Source organism: Martes martes, assembly GCF_963455335.1.
Source record: "Martes martes genome assembly, contig: scaffold_52, whole genome shotgun sequence".
Taxonomy (NCBI): Eukaryota; Metazoa; Chordata; class Mammalia; order Carnivora; family Mustelidae; genus Martes; species Martes martes.
Window position 1 is genome coordinate 424,926 of NW_027666563.1, and position 18,492 is coordinate 443,417.

The 18,492-nt window shown below is 39.6% G+C and overlaps 1 protein-coding gene across 1 annotated transcript in view; it reads right to left on the reverse strand.

Moving 5' to 3' along the window:
* The window catches only part of F13A1 (coagulation factor XIII A chain), a gene marked incomplete at its 5' end in the record, with an annotated part of 166,037 nt that overhangs the window by 119,498 nt on the left and 28,047 nt on the right, over positions 1-18,492 (reverse strand). Inside the window, one exon of the mRNA XM_080831468.1 lies at positions 66-317. Coding sequence (XP_080687594.1) covers positions 66-317 — 252 coding nt within the window. The remainder of the gene's footprint in view (positions 1-65; positions 318-18,492) is intronic.

An 18,492-nucleotide genomic window follows, 5' to 3' on the forward strand; every position in this document is an offset into this window, starting at 1 on the left:
AAGAGATGCATTGGAAAAATATGAGCAATTTTTTTTTTTTAATGAGAAAAATGCTTGCTCCTTACCTTCACACCAAGGATTGAAGAGAATATAGGTGTCCGTTTCTGGGTTTCGGCTGGTACGAAGTATGCCGTAGGGGGTCCAGACAGCAACATACATGCGGAACTTCCCCACAATACACTCTGGAGAAGACTGGATGGACAGCCGGACAGACCTGTCCTCTCTTCGGACAACTTTGGCCCCCCATTTGCCTCTCTGCAGCTCCGGGACGATAGGAACTGGAATGTAGGTTCCCTTGTTCTCCTGAGGGTAGCGACCTTTGAGAAGAAAGAAGAAGTGTTGAGTCTATTTCACAAACCATTTTTGTTCTCACTCTGTAATCTTGTAGCTGAAGATGAAAATAATTATTGGACTTGAAATCATAAGACTTGGGTTTGAATTTCATTTCTGCTCCCGTGTTGCTACGCAACATTAGTTGATTTTCTTCTTTGAAGCTCAGATTTGTCATGTCTAGATTAAAAAAAAAAAAAAGAATAACAATACTTACAGGAATAGTCATTCGTTAGTTAATGAATTCAAATAAAATGTAGAAATCATAATCTGGGATACAAAACAAAACGGAGCTTCTAGGGTACTGTGAAGTTATCATTCCCTGAAATTCTGCTTTCTAAAAGTTAGAATTGCTCTTTTAGTGGGATAGGCAAATGTGTTTTTGCTTATTCTGAATACGATTTGTTATATTACCTATAATAGGATTATATTTATAGGTTGTATATTTGACCATCTTTATATTCAACTGAAACATGTGTTTATTGGCAGTCTTATCAGGGATTTAGCCTTATGTCCTGGCAAGAATTCAGGTTCCAGAGGCAAGTTCTCTAGATTTGAATCTTGGGCTCTGCTCCTCCCCTATGCTGGCAACTTCTGGCAAATCACTTGACCTCTACAAATCCCTATTACCTACTCTTCTTCTTCATCAGTAAATGACGATAATAATATTACCTGAGGAGGAAGTAAAACAACCCATGTAAGATGCTTTGCCTATTAATTTTTCATGCATAACAAATTATAGCTGTTATTTCAATAAAAAATTAAGTAACAGGGAATTTTACCATATTTCCAGGCTTAGCACACTTTATGTATAAGTTTTCTCAGGATACATTTTATTTGTCTTTATTGCAGTCATTTAGACCAAATTCTTAATTCATAGTGTTAACCTCAAAACTAAATTTTACCAATGGTTTCCTGAAAAATAGTCTTCACAGTATCTCTCTCTCTCTCTCTCTCTCCATATATATATATATATGGAGATATCTATCTATCTATCTATCATCTATCAGGTCAACTTCACAGCATTCTTTTTTTTTTTTTTTTTAAGATTTGTTTATTTATTAGAGGGAGAGCATGAGAGCAGGAGGGGTGGGAGGGGTGGAGGGAGAGGGAAACTGAAAATCCCAGGCAGACTTCCTGCTAAGCAGGGAGCATGACCTGGGGCTTAATTCCAGGACTCTGAGATCACGACCTGAGCTAAAATTAAGATTCGGACTCAACCCACTAAGCCACGCAGGTGCCCCTCAACTTCACAGCATTCTTTAACTTTTCAGCTTACTGTTTAATTTATAGTTTAGCATACAGGATAATCAAATGTATAGATATTTTAAAATGGAGCAGCACTTTCATTTATAAAGTTTTTCAAAATTTATTACATATTTAATTCTAATTAACTGAAGAAAAATACAAATCAGGCTAATAAGTCTGCAAATTATTTTGACTACAGGCAGATAAAACTTTAAAAGAAAAACTTATTTACTTTAATTGTTTTATAGAAAACATATAGAGGATTCTGCATTAAAACTAACAAAAACAATGCTTCATTTGGGGCTCCAATTACATAGTATGTGTTATGAGGTCTTTTAAGATTTTATTTATTTATTTATTTGAGAGAGAGAAAGAGCAAGCAAGCACTAGCAGCAGACAGAGGGAAAGGGAGAAGCAGATTCCCCGCTGATCAGAGAGCTCAGTGTGAGGCTCGATCCCTGGACCCTGAGATCATGACCTGAGGTGAAGGCAGACACTTAATGACCGAGTCATGGAGGTGCCCTATGCTATGAGGTCTTAAAGGATTCTTTGGGAGGCATATTTTCAAAGGTAGAGCATTCTAAGGAGGTGGTTGCATAAGTTAACTGCTGTGTAATTTTGTGAGATGCTTAATCTTAATGAAAATAATAACTTACACAGTGTAAGCCGGGGAGAAAGAGTAGAACCCCAGTGCTGTGTTATGTGTTAGGGGTATCAGTTAATCACCACTCAGGATGAATATTATAAATCCAATAAAGCCTTAAAAATGGTTTGCTGCCAAGGTGCAACATTGTCTAGGTGGTGATTTTGGAAATACCTGGAGCTTAGGCTCTGTGAATGCTGCACATAAATCATGCAAGAGCTGTTTGTTCAAAAACACCTCCATATTTCCTGTGCATGTTCCTCTTTGTGCTTGTTCAAACTAGGAGATAAGGCTGCCCTTTTCTCTGGAGGCATTGTTGCTCTCTGGAGCCCCCATCAGTACTGAAGTGTACATATCAAACGCAATCTCACTAGCTAAATGGGACCATAATTCATTCATTACAGGGGCTCCTGGCAGCTGTTGCCACTAAATACTGGCTTGGATTTAGAAGACACAGTATTAAATATAATACAAGCTTAGTAAAAACAAATTTTCAGAGATAAAATCTATGCTATAAGGACGGATTCAATTTTTTAAAAAAGATAAAAGGAGTTTTAAAATGCATTACATAATAATGCTCCTTCAGGAGCAGCAACGAAGGTGGAGGGTATCTCTGAAGCTATGTGTGAGCGATGAGCCTCAACTTCTACTTTGCACTAACATCCCCTTTTGTTAGGAACATTGAAATAATGAAGACATCACTAGTGTCCATTATTACACCTGAAATTATTTCAAAGACTCACATTAAATTTTACCTGTTAAATTCATGGTATACCATAGAAAGGAATGAAAAAGGAGTGCCATGTTTATTCCTTCTGGCTTTGAACAGTCACAACTTAATCTAAAGACTAGTTTGAACATTTTTCATTCATGCAACAATATTGTCTACTATGTGCTAGATATTATTCTAAGTGCCAGGAATACAACAGTGAAAAAAACAGACTCCTGTGCTCATAGAGCTTGTAGTCTGTGGAAAAAGCCAATGCTTGTTCTGTGTATTATGTGCCTGTCACTGCTTTATTCCTTCTATTAAACTGTGAGAAGGAAATTATTATCATCACCCTAAATTTGACAAATCAAGAAACTAACAACATCACATTTGTCCAAGGTGATGCAACTAGTTAAGCAGCAAGGTTGAGATCCAAATGCAATCAGTCTAGCTGGAAAGCCTGGCAGTTTAACCACTAAGTTCTATGGTAGTTGTATGTATGGAAAAGGCTTTGGAGTTGGTGAGAACTATGTCCAAATTCTGCCTCCACAATTCACTATAGGTGTAACTTTGCACAAATTGCTTAATTGATTGAGCTTTCATTTCCTTGTCTCTGCAGTTCCAGAAATGGAAAGAAAATAGATTTTATAACATACTAAAAGCTTTACACTTCATGCATGGTAGGGGGTAACTCAGGAAACATTTATTGTTTGTGTTTAAATGTAACAGCTCATGGAAAGTAAAGCCAGAAGGAAGAAGAGGTGATTCCCCACCTGCTTCTGCCCTACAAGGTCTGGTTCTAAATCAGAAGAAATGTGAGTGTCCCAGTGAAATCTGGTTACTTTTGTGGAGGGACGTGTGGCCATGGGGAGAGTAATTCAGCTGGCTCAGACCCTGACTGTGTGATCATGGTACTTGTCCTCTCCCACTTTTTCTGTCAAGTGGGATACTAGGGATCATAGTTGGTGATGGAGAGGGCAGGTCAATAAATGGCAGTTATTGTTGCAATATTTCCTGCACTGACTCAAGCTTTCTGATTCCTTTAAGTGATCCTTTTTCTGCACCAAGGTCAGGAAGCCAGGATGGGTTCATTGACATTCAACTTAAAGAATCCAAATCTACTTCAAGGGCCAGTTCATTCCTGAGTCAAATATGCTGAACTAAGAGAATGCATACTCAGTAAAAAACATGACATCATTCATTATTAACCAGAAAGCCTTAATAATTCCAGAATCACCATGTAAGAATCACCTGAAACCTGTCCCTCACTCATAACTTGGGATTTTCTGAATCAGTTATGGTGAATGTCATTTTCATTCATTCATGCCTTAATCAGAAGTTGGCAAGTGATGATCTACAGGCCAAAGGTAGCTTACTGCCTGTTTGTGTAAATAAAGTTTGACTGGCACACACTCATCCATTCAAGTATGATTGTGCCACAACAGCAGGGTAGAGTAGCTGTGACAGGGACCATATGGTCTGCAATGCCTAAAATATTTGCTATCTGGCCCTTACAGTAAATGGTTGCCAACCTGTGCCTTAGAGAATTTTACATTTTATTTATTTAAGGGGTGATTTATTATGGAGACTCAGCATCTAAGACTGGAACCTAAGAAGAAATTATCATCACCTAGTTTTCTCTTCTAAAGAGAAATATGTCACTAAACTAATAACAAGCATCTGAACTACTATTAGGTCAGCATTTGGTTTCCTTAACACCTCCTAGTTAAATTCCTCACAGTATTAGATGGTGTTGAAGACATAAGAAGCTGATTGTAATTTTTTTTTTATGAATTTCACTAGACATAACTAAAATGTTCAATTTTATTACTGTACAAGGTGTTTAGAGTTGCCAAGGCAGCTCCTATAGCTAGAGATGGAAATAAAGTGACAAGAATAAAGGTTTATTTCTGGGGTCTTTTCCTGCGAAGGAATTTTTGCAGATGGGAAACTGAGGCCCCTTGAAGTTGTCACATGAAGGGCATCTATATAACTAGGCAGAGGTTAGAGACAGGTCTTGGACCAAGTTCTCTGTACTGTGACACCCATTCTCCTTTCTCTGGATCATGTTGCTTACATGGAGCTAAGGGGAGGATACTGAAGGCATTACAAAATAATAATAATAATAATAATAATAATAATAATGTATCAATGTTGTTAATTAATTATGACAAATATACTATATTAGTGTATAATGTTAATACTGGGGCAAACTAGATTCAGGGTTTATTTATTTATTTTTAAAAATTTATTTATTTATTTTAGAGAAAGTGTGTGCTCACATAAGTGGGGGGAGGGGCAGAGGAAGAGAACGAGAGAACCCTCAAGGAGACACCCTGCTGAGTATAGAGCCAAAAGCCGGGCTCAGTTCCAGAACACAGAGATCATGACATGAGCAGAAACCAAGAGTCCAATGCTTAATGGACTGTGCCACCCAAGCACCCTTAGATGCAGAGTTGATAAGAACTCTCTGTACTATCCTGTACTATCCTTATAATTTTTCTTTAAACTGAACAGCCTTCTTATTTATTTTTTTTTTAGAGAAGGAGAATATGAGCAGGCCGAGGGACAGAAAGAGAGAGAGACTGAATCTCAAGCAGACTCCTGCTGAGCACAGAGCCCAACATGGGGCTCCATCTCATGACCCTGTGGTCAACGACGTGAGCCAAAGTCAAGAGTTGGATGCTCCACCGACAGAGCCACCCAGGAGCCCCTAAACTGAAAGTACTCTAAAATATACTGTTCATCTAAAAATAAAGACGAAGAAAAGAGAATAATAAGGCTGGAACATCTGAAGGGTTAGGAGTCCAAAGAACAGTGAGGGAATATGCCTTGGTGGATCGGAGGGGCAAGAGACAGAAGCATGGATGCAAGGGATTAATAACCAGTAGTGAAAGAAGACCTGCAGGGGGAGGTTGCAAAGAGGAGTTGGGGCTACAGTGGATTTGAGGTGGGAAGGGTTCTAAAGCCCTGTCAGTGACTGAAGGGAGAAGGGAAGAGGGGAAGGAGGACAGCTGATATGCACAGGACACACAGCAGCAGACCAGCGTATGGAAACAAATCAGGAACAGGTAGTCAGTACATTCATTCCAAAGGCAGGAGCCAGAACCCAAATTCACAGATGTTTTCATATTCACTTGTATGGAAAAGCTGATTATTAATGGGAGACCTGACATGTCAATAGTACCGCAGGGTCTTGTCGGCTGCTCTATACACCATGTTTAATTCTGAATGTAATGATTTCAATGACAGCTCTGGGGAAGAATTTTCTTTGATTGAGTTGTGAGTGAGGAAGTTATGACAGAGTAGTATTTCATTTCGTTAAATAGCCCTTCTCACCCCCAGGAGGTAGCATGTATAAGAGACCACGAGCAGGCTGCACTCTGGAACACCCATCCATCAACATCCATGACTGCCCATCAACTATCCTTGGCTAAATCTGGATGTGAACCTCAGCCGTACACAGGTGATGATCACCATACACATATTAGCTGAAAGTGTGGAATGCCCAGATAATTGCTCCCCCCCCCCCAAATTGTGTGAATTTTGTGTTAAAAAATCTGAGCAAGAAAAATAGAAGTAGAAAATATAATATCTCAAAAAGGATTCTTAGTTTGTTTTTAACAATGTAGTCTTTGAAATTGGACTACCAACCCTGAAAAAAATATAATTACCAATTGCATTCTTTCACACTTATCTAAAATTGGTGCCATCTTCCCACCTGATCTAGAAATTAACACATGCTCTTAGTTTAAGTGCTTGTTTTCATTTGTAAATTAGTTTTGAGGCCACGGAAAAACTGTTTGTAAGGTAAAATTCACTTGGACCCTATGCCTACATTCGAATACCCTTGTGTCTTCTTTAACCTCATTCTCTCCTTACACATACATGGGTAAAAACAGAGAGCTGCACCTACCTTAACACCCCCATCCCGGGAGGAAGTGGGTGAACATATTTAGTTCCTTAAGATTTTATTTTTTACTAATATTGGCTTGTTGAGGCTGAGCTTTTTACATGGTTTAACATATTTGTCTCATTCACATGACAGACAAGAGAAATCTACCTTCAGGTCATATTCTCCCTCTGTGTCCCTAGGGAAAATTAGCTCTCAATGATTCATTGCACAGACCAGAGAACCCTCTTCATGCAAAGTGCTGCCTAGGCAAAACTCTGCAGAGGAACATGTTGCATTTTAAAAATTCATTCTTAGTGAGTTGATTTCCTGGAATTTTTTTTTTTATTGAAAACACAGTGTCCAAAAAAAGGAAAAAGTAAACATAATGTCCCTGTGCTAATTAGGTTCCCAGATAGTCCAAAAAGAACACCAACCAGCATATAGTATGGTCAGTATGGTTGAATATTGTTGCTAAATAGAATTCTTTTGACTTCACTTTGCGCATACCTAAAACCCAGAAGATCATACTCAGCAAGGAGGAGGAGTAGGTACCCGTAACTGAAGAAGACATGCCTGCCTGTCACTTTGCCTACCAAGGCTCTGAAATGAAGAATTTTATACCTCAGAACACCTCTACTTCTCTCATTTCTTGGCAACATCACCTATAAGTGAAGTGACCAAAGTTGTGCTCCATCTATGCTAGACTTAGTAACAATCACCTGAAAAGGACAAACAAAACTGTTCTTTCTTATTCACTTACATACCTATTTTTCTTATTAAACGAAACAAAGATATTATCTTACTTGTCTTTATAGCCCCATAGAATGCTGTCAAAATGCCATGCACCAAACAGGTGCACAATAAATATCAATGGGACTGAATCGTGCTTTTTGCAGATGTCAAGTCCAATTAAGAGTATCACAGAGACTTTAGAAGATCTGGAATGAGATGCCTGTAGCAAGCCAGTTGTCAATTCCAAGCATCTTTCACAAGAAATGAAAATTTCTAGTTCGAAACCTTTTCCTTCAAAGGGATGTTTTCCATTCACATATAAATATGTTTTAAGCTGAGCTCTGACTCCACCTAATTGCAGACTTTCTTTAATAGTGAATTCTTAGAAGAGGATCATCTCTAGGGAACTCATGAATATATCATGTCTCCAGCTGGGAAGGTAAATTTCATGATGTTAATTCATTTTTCCATTTGATTCATTTGTTTTTCCCAAGACGCACCTTTCACGCTCAAAATAATCAATCAATTTCCAAACGGGCCCTGAAAGTGTTGTTGTGTTAACATGGTGCATGTGGCAGATCTGGAAAAAGGAGTATGTAGCCTTGTATAGGGAAGAAAACCTGGTTTTAACAGCCTTGAGATCGAACAGCAGTGGACAGCAACCAGGATGTGATAAGTCCCTGCATTACCTTCAGAAACATCAGGTTACCAACTATAAAAACGAAATACCACCATCAAAAAAGAAACAATTAAATGAAAGGCGTAGGAATCTTGGGTGGTAACAACTAAGAGGAGTGAAACGCAAATGGTCAAAAGCAAATCATTTCATCAAGGACCTCAGGAATTTGCCCTGTTTCGTATTTTGCCAGTGGGAGAGTTTATACATATATTTTCAGATGTTTCCTAAGGGAAGAAAGCTTCCTGGCAATGTTTCTTCTGTGGCTTCAGCAAACTGAGGAAGGAAAGGGAAGCTTGTTGAGGACAGAGACTGACTTGTGTTTAACATTGCATACCCAGTGGCATGCAAGATGGTTGGAACACAGTAGGTGCTCAAAAAATATTTGGTAAATTGAAGATAGACTTTCTTTAAGCATCTTTTCTATCTCAATTTTATTTCACTTTTCTTTCAATCTTTCCTATATCTTTTATTTTTTTAAAATATTTTATTTATTTATTTGACACAGAGAGAGAGATCACAAGTAGGCAGAGAGGCAGGCAGAGAGAGAAGGGGAAGCAGGTTCCCTGCTGAGCAGAGAGCCCAATAGGGGGTTTGATCCCAGGACCCTGAGACCATGACCTGAGCAGAAGGCAGAGGCTTAACCTTCTGAGCCACCTGGTGCCCCATCCTACGTCTTTTAAAATCTTTTTCAGAGTAAGATGAAATTTTGTGAAATAACCAGCACTGTGCTAGGCTCTTTGAATGACTAAAAATAATAATAATAATAATAATTAATAATAATAATAATAAAGCTACCTCTTGATGCACCATCAACATTAAGAAGTACACACCTTTCATGGCCAAGCAAGGTCATAATCTGTACATGAGGAGACCAGAGCCTGGTGTAGGGTGCTGCCAACAACATAGAGAGGAGGAAAAGGACTTGAGGGAAAAATCAGAGATAACCTCAATGGCATTGAGATATAAGAATTTCCTCATCTATGAAATAAGACTGAAGAGCTCCTGCAACAATTCGATACTCATCGTAAATGTGCCTACAGTACACCAGGCTGTAGCTGGGGTTATTAGCCACGAGGTACAGGGCATGGCAGAGAGGATTCCTCAGAGAAGGTAGCTTTGGGATATAATTTTAAAGATGGGCAATGTGGGGAGAAGCCTTCCCAGCAGAGGGAATAAGGAAAGTGTGGGGCATACAGGAACGATGAAACCCCTGTGGTAGTAGAAGCAGGTGGCTTGGGTAGGGTAAGATCCAAAGGGACATTTGATGCTATGCAAAGGTATTAGGCTATGTCTCAGGAGAGGCTGGAGATGGGGCAGGAGCCATTGAGAAGCTTTAAGTGGCCTCATGAGATTTGGACTTTGGAAAGACAACTTTGATGGTGGGATTGGAGAATGGCTTCGAAGGGACAGCCATGGAGGAAAACCAGGCAGAGGGCTGCTTAGTACTCAGGTGAGACATGACAGTGTCCTCAGAGTGAAAATGACTGGCTCCAGATAATGACCTAAGAGGGAGGATAAGTGGACAGTTAGGGTAGAAGCAACAGAGGCTTGGTCAGGTGGGAGATGCTGGTTCTGAGTGACAGGGATAGAACCAAGCTAACCCTAGGTTATGTTCATTCTTCACCCATGAGCTTTTGAGTGCCTACTAGGTTCCAGGCGCCATTTTAGTTGTTATGTATACAGCCACAAGTAAAACATCACCCTCTTAAGTCCTAAGAATCATGATTAAGTTGCAAGCTTTGTTGAGCATGCTGCTTTCTAAGGGGTCTGCTCCAGAAATCAGGTCTGCTGTGGTTAACTGCCATGGAGCTTTACTCAATGAAACTAGTTTTCTGGAAATCCCCTTAACCACAGGAATGTGTTGCCTCATTTGAGAGAAGACAGAATAATTTTAGTTTTTAAGAAAAAAAATCATGAACATAAAATCTCTAAGATTTAGATAAAGTTGGTTATAGAACATAACACTACACTGTAGATTTGTTCATATTGCTGATCCAATTCCTAAGGAACAGGAGGAATAGAAGTCAGAGAATCTGCATTTGAGTTCCAGGTTGTCTACTAGGGAAAACCAACTACCGTTTGTGCTTAGTGTCCTTGTTGGCCTCCTGGTTGTTTGTTCTCAGACCCAAAGCCTATACCCCATAGAACCCTCATCCTGGTTCTACAGAAAATCTTATTCCACACTCCTTTGTTCTCTGGCTTCTAGATAGATTTGACCCATGAGAGCCTTTGGAGGCAGATGGGGTACATGCCAGGGTCTGTCTTCCCTTCTCTCTCTGCTTCTGGAGGTGCTGAAACTCCTTCAAGGCTCTCAACTCCCACTGGGAACTGGATAGTCCCTGACATAGCTCCAGCCCTTGGGGATTACTTCTGGGTTCTGATAAGCCCTCCTCCTCCACAATGTGCCACCAGCCCCTGGTGTGGTAGCAATTTTCTGCTGTTACTAATTCTTGAGCTGCCTCACTCTGGCTTCTTGGTTGTTCTCTCAGCAGTGTAACCGATTCCTTTGACTACACTTCCATTGCTTATACAACCTAGAGAAGTTTCTGTTGTACCCTCTGAACCCTGACCATGTAGTGTGTCAAACAGTACTAATACTCTGTATCAGCTCTAACAGTTATGTCCACGTAATATCTGGGAACACTGGGGCTCAGAGAACTTATGTAATTGGCTATCAATTGCAGAACAACGATTTGACCCCAGGTCTGTTTGGTCTAGCACTTATAACTGGGAAAGCTAATCAGCTTCCCAGTCCGTTTTCCATCTGTAAACTGGCCTTATAAAGGATGAGGTTTAAATAATAATATGTGTGAAGGGCATGGCATGAGCTGAACATATTATAATCCTCATTATTATATGGTGTCTGATTGTCACAACAGCAAATAAAACTCATTAAACCTATTTTATTTGTATTTCTGAGCATGACCACGTGGGGAATGAAGAAGGTGGCTCCTGATGTGGTATGGTTCAAAGATTTATTCAACAGACATTTACCAAGCACCACTTAAATGCCAGGCACTGCGAGCACCTGGGTATATCAGTCAGTAAAGCATCTGCCTTCGGCTCAGGTCATGATGCTGGAGTCCTGGGATGGAGTCCAGCATCCGGCTACAGGGAGCCCACTTCTCCCTCTCCCTCTGTCCCTCTGTCCCTCTGCCTGCCTGTGTTCTCTCTTTCTCTCAAATAAATAAATAAACTATTTTAAAAACACACAAAAAAATGCCAGGCACTGTTCTAGGTACTGAGAATATAGTGACATCAACACAGATAGGATCATGGAGCATATAGTTTAGTGGGGAGAAACAGATAATAGAAAAATAAATATATACATATCAATGGAAGTAAATGCCATGAAAAAGTAAATAAAGGAGCTTAAGGGGACAGAAAATAATGGGGTTAGGGTGCTGATTTGGAGAGAGAGACTAGGTAGGGCTCTTTGGTAAGGTGACATTTGAGCAGAGATGTAAAAGAAGAGAAGAAATAAGCCATGCAAACATCTGGAGAAGAGCATTGCAGTAAGTGCAAAGGTCCTGAGGAAGGTGATACTTAATATGCTTGAGGAGACTGCTGTGCCCTGGAGCAGAAGGAATATTGGAAAGAGCAGTAGGAGATGAGGTAAGGGACAGTCAGGACATCAAGTAAGGCTTTGTAGGTTGTTGTCAGGACTCTGGGATTTATTCTGAGCGAGAAAAGAAATCACTAGAAAAGACACATTGTCTGTCTTAAGTTGTTCCTAAAAATCATGTTGGCTGCTGTGTGAAGACTATAAGAGAACAATCTAGATGACTAGGAAGACCTCTTGGCATCCTAAAATACTCCCATTTTGCCTTTTGATAATAAAAATCCTTCCAATGGAGAACAAATTAGAGATAGTGCTAAAATGTTTATATATCACGGAAGTTTGCTTAAATTCATTATTCTGTGATATGAAACCTGATTACCATAACTTTCCTTAAAGCTGGTTTCACAGCTGGAAGACAAGTGGGCATTAAACATGGGGAAACTTGCTCATGGAAGATGGTACAAGAATGTGGCCATTTGGAGTACAAAGTTTGTCTACATCATAATTATTTCTAGAGCAAGTCTTAGTCCTTCCCTAGAATGAATTTAAATGAGGGTCTATTGTTTTACAATTCATTGAAGTTTAAATCCTCCAGATTTCAACAATGTCAAGGAGAGAGCTAAAATGTTGATGTCACAATGACTAGTTTATTGTACTTTGATGTATTTCATGATTATAAACCAAAATGCATGTCAGGGTTTTTTTTCCCCCCTTTTCACTCCAACTGTTAGCAACCCTTTCAAGGGAGGGATAAAGGATGATTCCACCTTTTCCTGGGGTTCTGCCACCCTCAAAGTGGGCTCTGGAAACCCAAGCCAGGTTTGGAGAGGGCAGGAAAACACACTTGGATTAAAATTGGGGATCACTGACTAGAGGTATGATGGCTAGCAGCTTTGGTGCCTACCTCCTTTATCTTCTCAATCAGCCTCAGGGAGCATGCCATAAAAATTCCCTCCTACAAGAACTGAATTTCCCCAGCAAATGGTAATTGTATGGAGCCAAAGATCCATTTGTTTGAGCTGTATCCATCATGTAAGCAGACTGAGGCTTATGGGTCTTATGAGAAAGACTCATTTAGCTAAAATAATAGCAACTGGCTTCAAAAACAGTGTTATTAGCCAACAAGGATAGGATCAAAAGTTTAGCTGAATATCTTCCAAGCAAAGCCATCCTCTGATGAAATTGTCACTAAAACATTCAATTCTCGTTAATAATTTAATGCCATTGCAGATGGGAATAAGGACAAATCATTGGTAATCTAACAAAAATATTTGTCTGTCTTTGGAATGCAAATATATGAATGCAATTCATGAAAGCAAGTGTTAAATGAGTTTGCATTGCCAGAAATCAAACCAACTGCTGACAGAGCAAAAATCAGCATAGAAATATTCTAGGCAATGAGATGCAGTCCATTTGGTATTAGTCTGCAGGTGGATATCAACAATACATACTCAATAAACATTTATGTAAACAGATATTTATAAATTGCTGACTATAAGCAAAGTCATATCACTTTACCTGGAATTGACAAAGGTAGTATATGAGAGGTAGATGATATATTTCTTGTTCTCAGTGAGTTTATACTCAAACACCAAGTTTAGGTTGTAATTCCAGTCGGAAGTCTAATGCCACATGAGGCTAATAGATCTAGAGCAGTGAATCAATGGTGGAGGCAGGAACAACTTTATTAAAGACGTAACAACAAAAAGTAGAACTTGAGGGATGGGCACAAAGAATGACATGCATTGCATTTTATTACATCCTATGTACCTTGAAGTGTGGGTGTTCATTTGCTTATTATAGATGTTCATAGTTGCATCATGAGCTAATCACTGCTTACATTTAGAGGCATCATAAAAAGAACTGTACTCTAGCCTGATTTTCATGACAGTGACATAATCAACTACATAAGTGACCATGAAAAAGACCTTGTTTAAACACAAGGATGTAAAGGAACCATATCCTAGGTTGGACCAGTGAAGCCCTGCTTAGAGATGCCTATGGAAGAAGGCTATTGTTCTTCTTCACGTCTCCCCAAGGCCCAAGATATTCCAGTCTTCTCTCATTTTCTCTGTCAACCTGTTGCCCACTGATTTGCCTAAAATTTTTAAAATAAAGGTAACTTTCAAGTTTCTCTTTATTTGTGGACTAAAGGTGTACAAGTTGGCCCTCCTTGAGTGACACCCAAGTCCCGTCCTTTGGAAATTGGCACAATGAGGGAATTTTGTCAAAAACATCTGTCACTACTCTTGAACTCCAAAGTTTAACCCCAAACTCAGGGCATATTCTCTGAAGTTTCATACTGCTGAGGGGCCAAAGAATCCTCACTTTGGGACTTCCTCTGGGCCTGCCTCCCCAACAGCTCCTGAAGACCAAACAACTCCACACTATACCTAATAAAAACAGCCATTTGGCTACTCATTCTAAGGGAACTGGTCTCAGCTAATAGTAAATACCAAGAGTCTAATAAATCCACTTTCGATAAAATTTTAATATCTGATAAGACTAGTTACACTTCTTGTCATCTCCAAATTCACTCTTTATGGAAATAGTTCCCTAACATTTTAAGTGAATAAATTGTCATAGTCGAATTTCATTCATGGCACACAACTTGGAGAGAGGGATGGGTTCCTGTTTTTACCTCCCATTCAGTGGACACTATATCCTTCCAAGACCTTTCCAGACCCCAGGCCTGGATATGAATTTCACTGATTCCTCCCTGAGGGAAAAGATTAGGTATAAGGATCTTGGTTAAAGTATCATTACACCTTGATCAGTCATTATCATTAAGCTTAATGTCAAAATAATACATTTGTATTGTTTTCAGCCCCTAAGATTATAATCATTTGTTACAGCAGTCATAGAAAGCTAACACAAACACAAAGAACACAGTTGTCATGTTGTGAAGTTTCATGAAGTATCAGTTTATGAGTGATATTATTATCTGTCCTATATACCATACTCATTCAAGTCTCTTTGGGTAGAAATTAGAAGAAACCTCAAGGATGAGAAATGTTATGAAGGTCATGGGTCAGGGGTCAGGATCATCATAGATATATCACAGAAGCAAAAACAATGAGTGAGATAAACCTACATTCAATTGGGAAATACTGACAGGAGGTAAAATAGCAGTGAGCCCACATAGGATTCAGATCATGACTTCTAAATATTACTTTTTTATTAAAAGGAAGCAGGACTCCTCAGAGAAATGGTTGATTTTAGGACTGGGGCAGGGAAAATACAAGAATGAGTCTGAAACATCCTGTTGTGCCAGAAAATAAGGAAAGAAGGATATTGAAGCCAGTTGGAGGATCTTCCAACTGGCAAAATCTAGGATAATTTGAACATCAAATTAATTTATGATAATAACAGATTTAAGTAACCTGTTTAATTAAAAGAGGAAATCATGAATTCATACAGGCATCAATTAATCATCCTATCAGTAAAAGTTTTGATGATGAATGAAATAAATTCATAGTCTCAAGGTACTTTCTTATAAAATACTTATTAACTACAAAGGAGGGAAAAAAAAGAACTTTGCAGTAGGGACCCCTGACAGACATCGCTGTGTTGGGTTCTGAGATGTACTGCCTGGAGTTGCTGGGAGTGATGCCAGAAGATGATTCTTGGCGGATCAGCTCTCTTTGGGAATTGCCTAAGCTGAAGAAAACTGCCTCTGAAGACCTGTTCTAGCTCCAAAACTCTCCATGAGATTGGGTATGGCCTTTGTTAGGACTGCTCACGGCTCACCCTCTCCCTCTGCCCAGGTATTCCCAAGAGCACTCTGTATTCAGCTTCTTCCCTACTAATTTCAAAGTTTACTTCCAGTGGAACCCAACTGTTATACACTGAATGCTAATATCCCCATCCCCCAAACTCTATGTTGAAATCTAACCCTCAATAAGATGGTATGTGGAGGGGGGCCTTGGGAAGACAACTAGTCTACAAGGATGGAGCCTTCATGAATGGAAATAGTGCCCCTATAAGAGATATCCTGGATAGCTCCCTTACCCTTTCCACCATGTCAGGACACAGCGAGAAGACATCTGTCTATGAACCAGGAAGTAGGGTCTCATCAAACACTAAATCTATTGACACCTTGAGTTTTGGACTTTTCAGCTCTCCAGCACTGCGAGAAGTAAATGTCTATTGTTTATAAGCCACCCTGTCTACGGCATTCTGTAGAGCAGCCCGAATAGACTAAAACCCAACCTGTAACACTGCTTTCCTGAAGCGATCATAGTCAACACCATCAGTAATGGGGTCTGTAAAAAATCACGTGCAACCAGATAGGATTCACTGAAAAGAATGCCAACTACTTTTGTGTATTACTGCCAGAGATACATAACCAGATTGCAATCACGAGGAAACATTAGAGAAAGCCAAACTGAGAGGCATTCTACAAAACTGACTGCTTTTGTGTGCTTCATAGGTGTCAAGTAATGAAAGTCAAGACACGTAAGTAATGACACACAAATGGAGTCTGAAGATTAGACGATCATAACTTCACAATGTTAATTTCCTGATTTTGAGGGTTATATAGGAGAATGTCTTTGCTCATGGGACGACAGACTGACAACTCTCTAATGGTTCTGAAAAAAAAAAGTGTTTTGTACTATTTTTTTAAGATATTTATTTATTTATTTGATAGGGAGAGAAAGACACAGTGAGAGAGGGAACACAAGCAGGGGGAGTGGGAGAGGGAGAAGCAGGCTTCCTGCTGAGCAGGGAGCCCAATGTGGGGCTTGATCCCAGGACTGAGCGAAAGGCAGAGGCTTAACGACTGAGCCACCCAGGCACTCCATTTTGTACTATTCTTGTTAATTTGTTTGTACACTTGTTTAGTGTAGTTTGTTCCAAAATTAAAAAAAGAAAAAACTTTTGTGAGGGTCCTGAATGGCTCATTTGGTTAAGCATCTGACTTCTTCACCTCCTGGTCGTGGAATTAAACCCCAGGCTCCGTGCAAAGTCTGCTTCTCCCTCTCCCTCTGCCCCTTCCCCCGCTTGTACACATGCTCTCTCTCTCTCAAATAAATAAAGGCTTAATTTTTTTTTTTTTTGCAACAGAACAACATGTATACCTGCTATTTGTACAATTACCCATGTTCTTCTTTCTTTCTTTCTTTCTTTCTTTCTTTCTTTCTTTCTTTCTTTCTTTCTTTTTTTTGAATATCATCAGTGATGTAGGTCTTCCAGTTTCCTAAGGAGAGCAATACTCGTGGATCTTTCTCTCTTTGGAACTCCAATAACCATTCTTCAAAAGTACGCGCCGAAGGGATACCCTCTTGATTGCCCTGCACTAGGCAATAGCCTATTTTTAACAACAGGCAAAATACAGCCTTTCCCCTCAAGAAGCATCAGCTCTAGGAGAATACAAAACTGGGTGATGAGGAGCAAACTGTCAATGAAGGGCTCAGCCTGTTGCATAATAATGCAAACAGAGTCCAAGTCTGAAGAAATCAATACAGGGGTGGTTACTTAGTAAATCAACAAAATAGGGATGATGGAGCACCCAGAAGGCCAGGTTTACGGTGTCATATAAATCTAGGGGAAATGAAGCAGAGACCAAAAAGAGATTTCTTGCTAACTTCTGAAGATGATTACCTTATAGTTGTGCCCTAAATAATCAGGACTGTGATTTTTTTTTCCTGAAATTTTATCTCGGTGGTTATAAACACAAATGCTGTCTTTATGAATCATCTTTATTTTTAAAATTTGGCTAACACTCCACTCAAGTGTCTTTGACATGTTTAAAGCAATTTGTTTCACAAATATGAAAGTTAGAAAAAAATGAAAGGACGGAAATGAAGTGTAATGGAGACAGTGTGTCACTTTCTATCACTTAGAAATATGTTGCACAAATAAAAAAGTTGTTTGATGGAAAATGCCAAACTAGCTGTCTCCACTACTTCATGTCCATCATTTTAGTCATAGAAACTTTGTTTTTGTCTCTTTCTGTGGAATTTAATTGCTTCAAATACTAAGGGCTCTTGTCTACCCTGTGCACTAATTTTCCGGTGAACAAACCCAACTTTGAGATGCTGGACATCAAACATGGCTTCTCTTTTTGGGAGCCAGTTAGGGGATGGAAAGGGAAAGACATATTGCCTTTGTGTTTTCTCAGTCAAGGAAACAGGACTTGAACAAACATTCATTCTTATAAGTCCAAATGGAAAGCATAACCACTTTAATGGAAGAGTTGATAGCATCATGCTGACAAGGTGCTTTCCCAAAAAATTTCCTGCATGTGTATTTCTCTCTGGGCCAATACCACAGCACACAGGGTTGCGCACACTCCATTAGCCGCTGGATGGCAAGAAGGATCAGTCCCCAAGGATTCTCATTCTATGGTGTCTATGTCAGCCTGCTGGGACTGCTGTACCAAAATACCATAGACTAGCTGGCTTCAACAACAGACGTTCATTTCTCACTGTTCTGGAGGCTGGAAAGTCCAAGATCAAGACACAGGCAGATTTGGTTCCTGGTGAGAACCCACCTCTTACCCTGCAGATGGCAGCTGTGTCTTCACATGGTGTGGGGAGACATGGCTCTGATCTGTCTTCTTCTTAAAAGGTTATAAAGCCCATCATCAGGCCCCAACTTCATGACCTCATCTAATCCTAATTATCTCCCAAAGGCTCCAGCAACAAAGACCATCCCATTGGGGGTTAGGGCTTCAATATAGGAGTTTGGT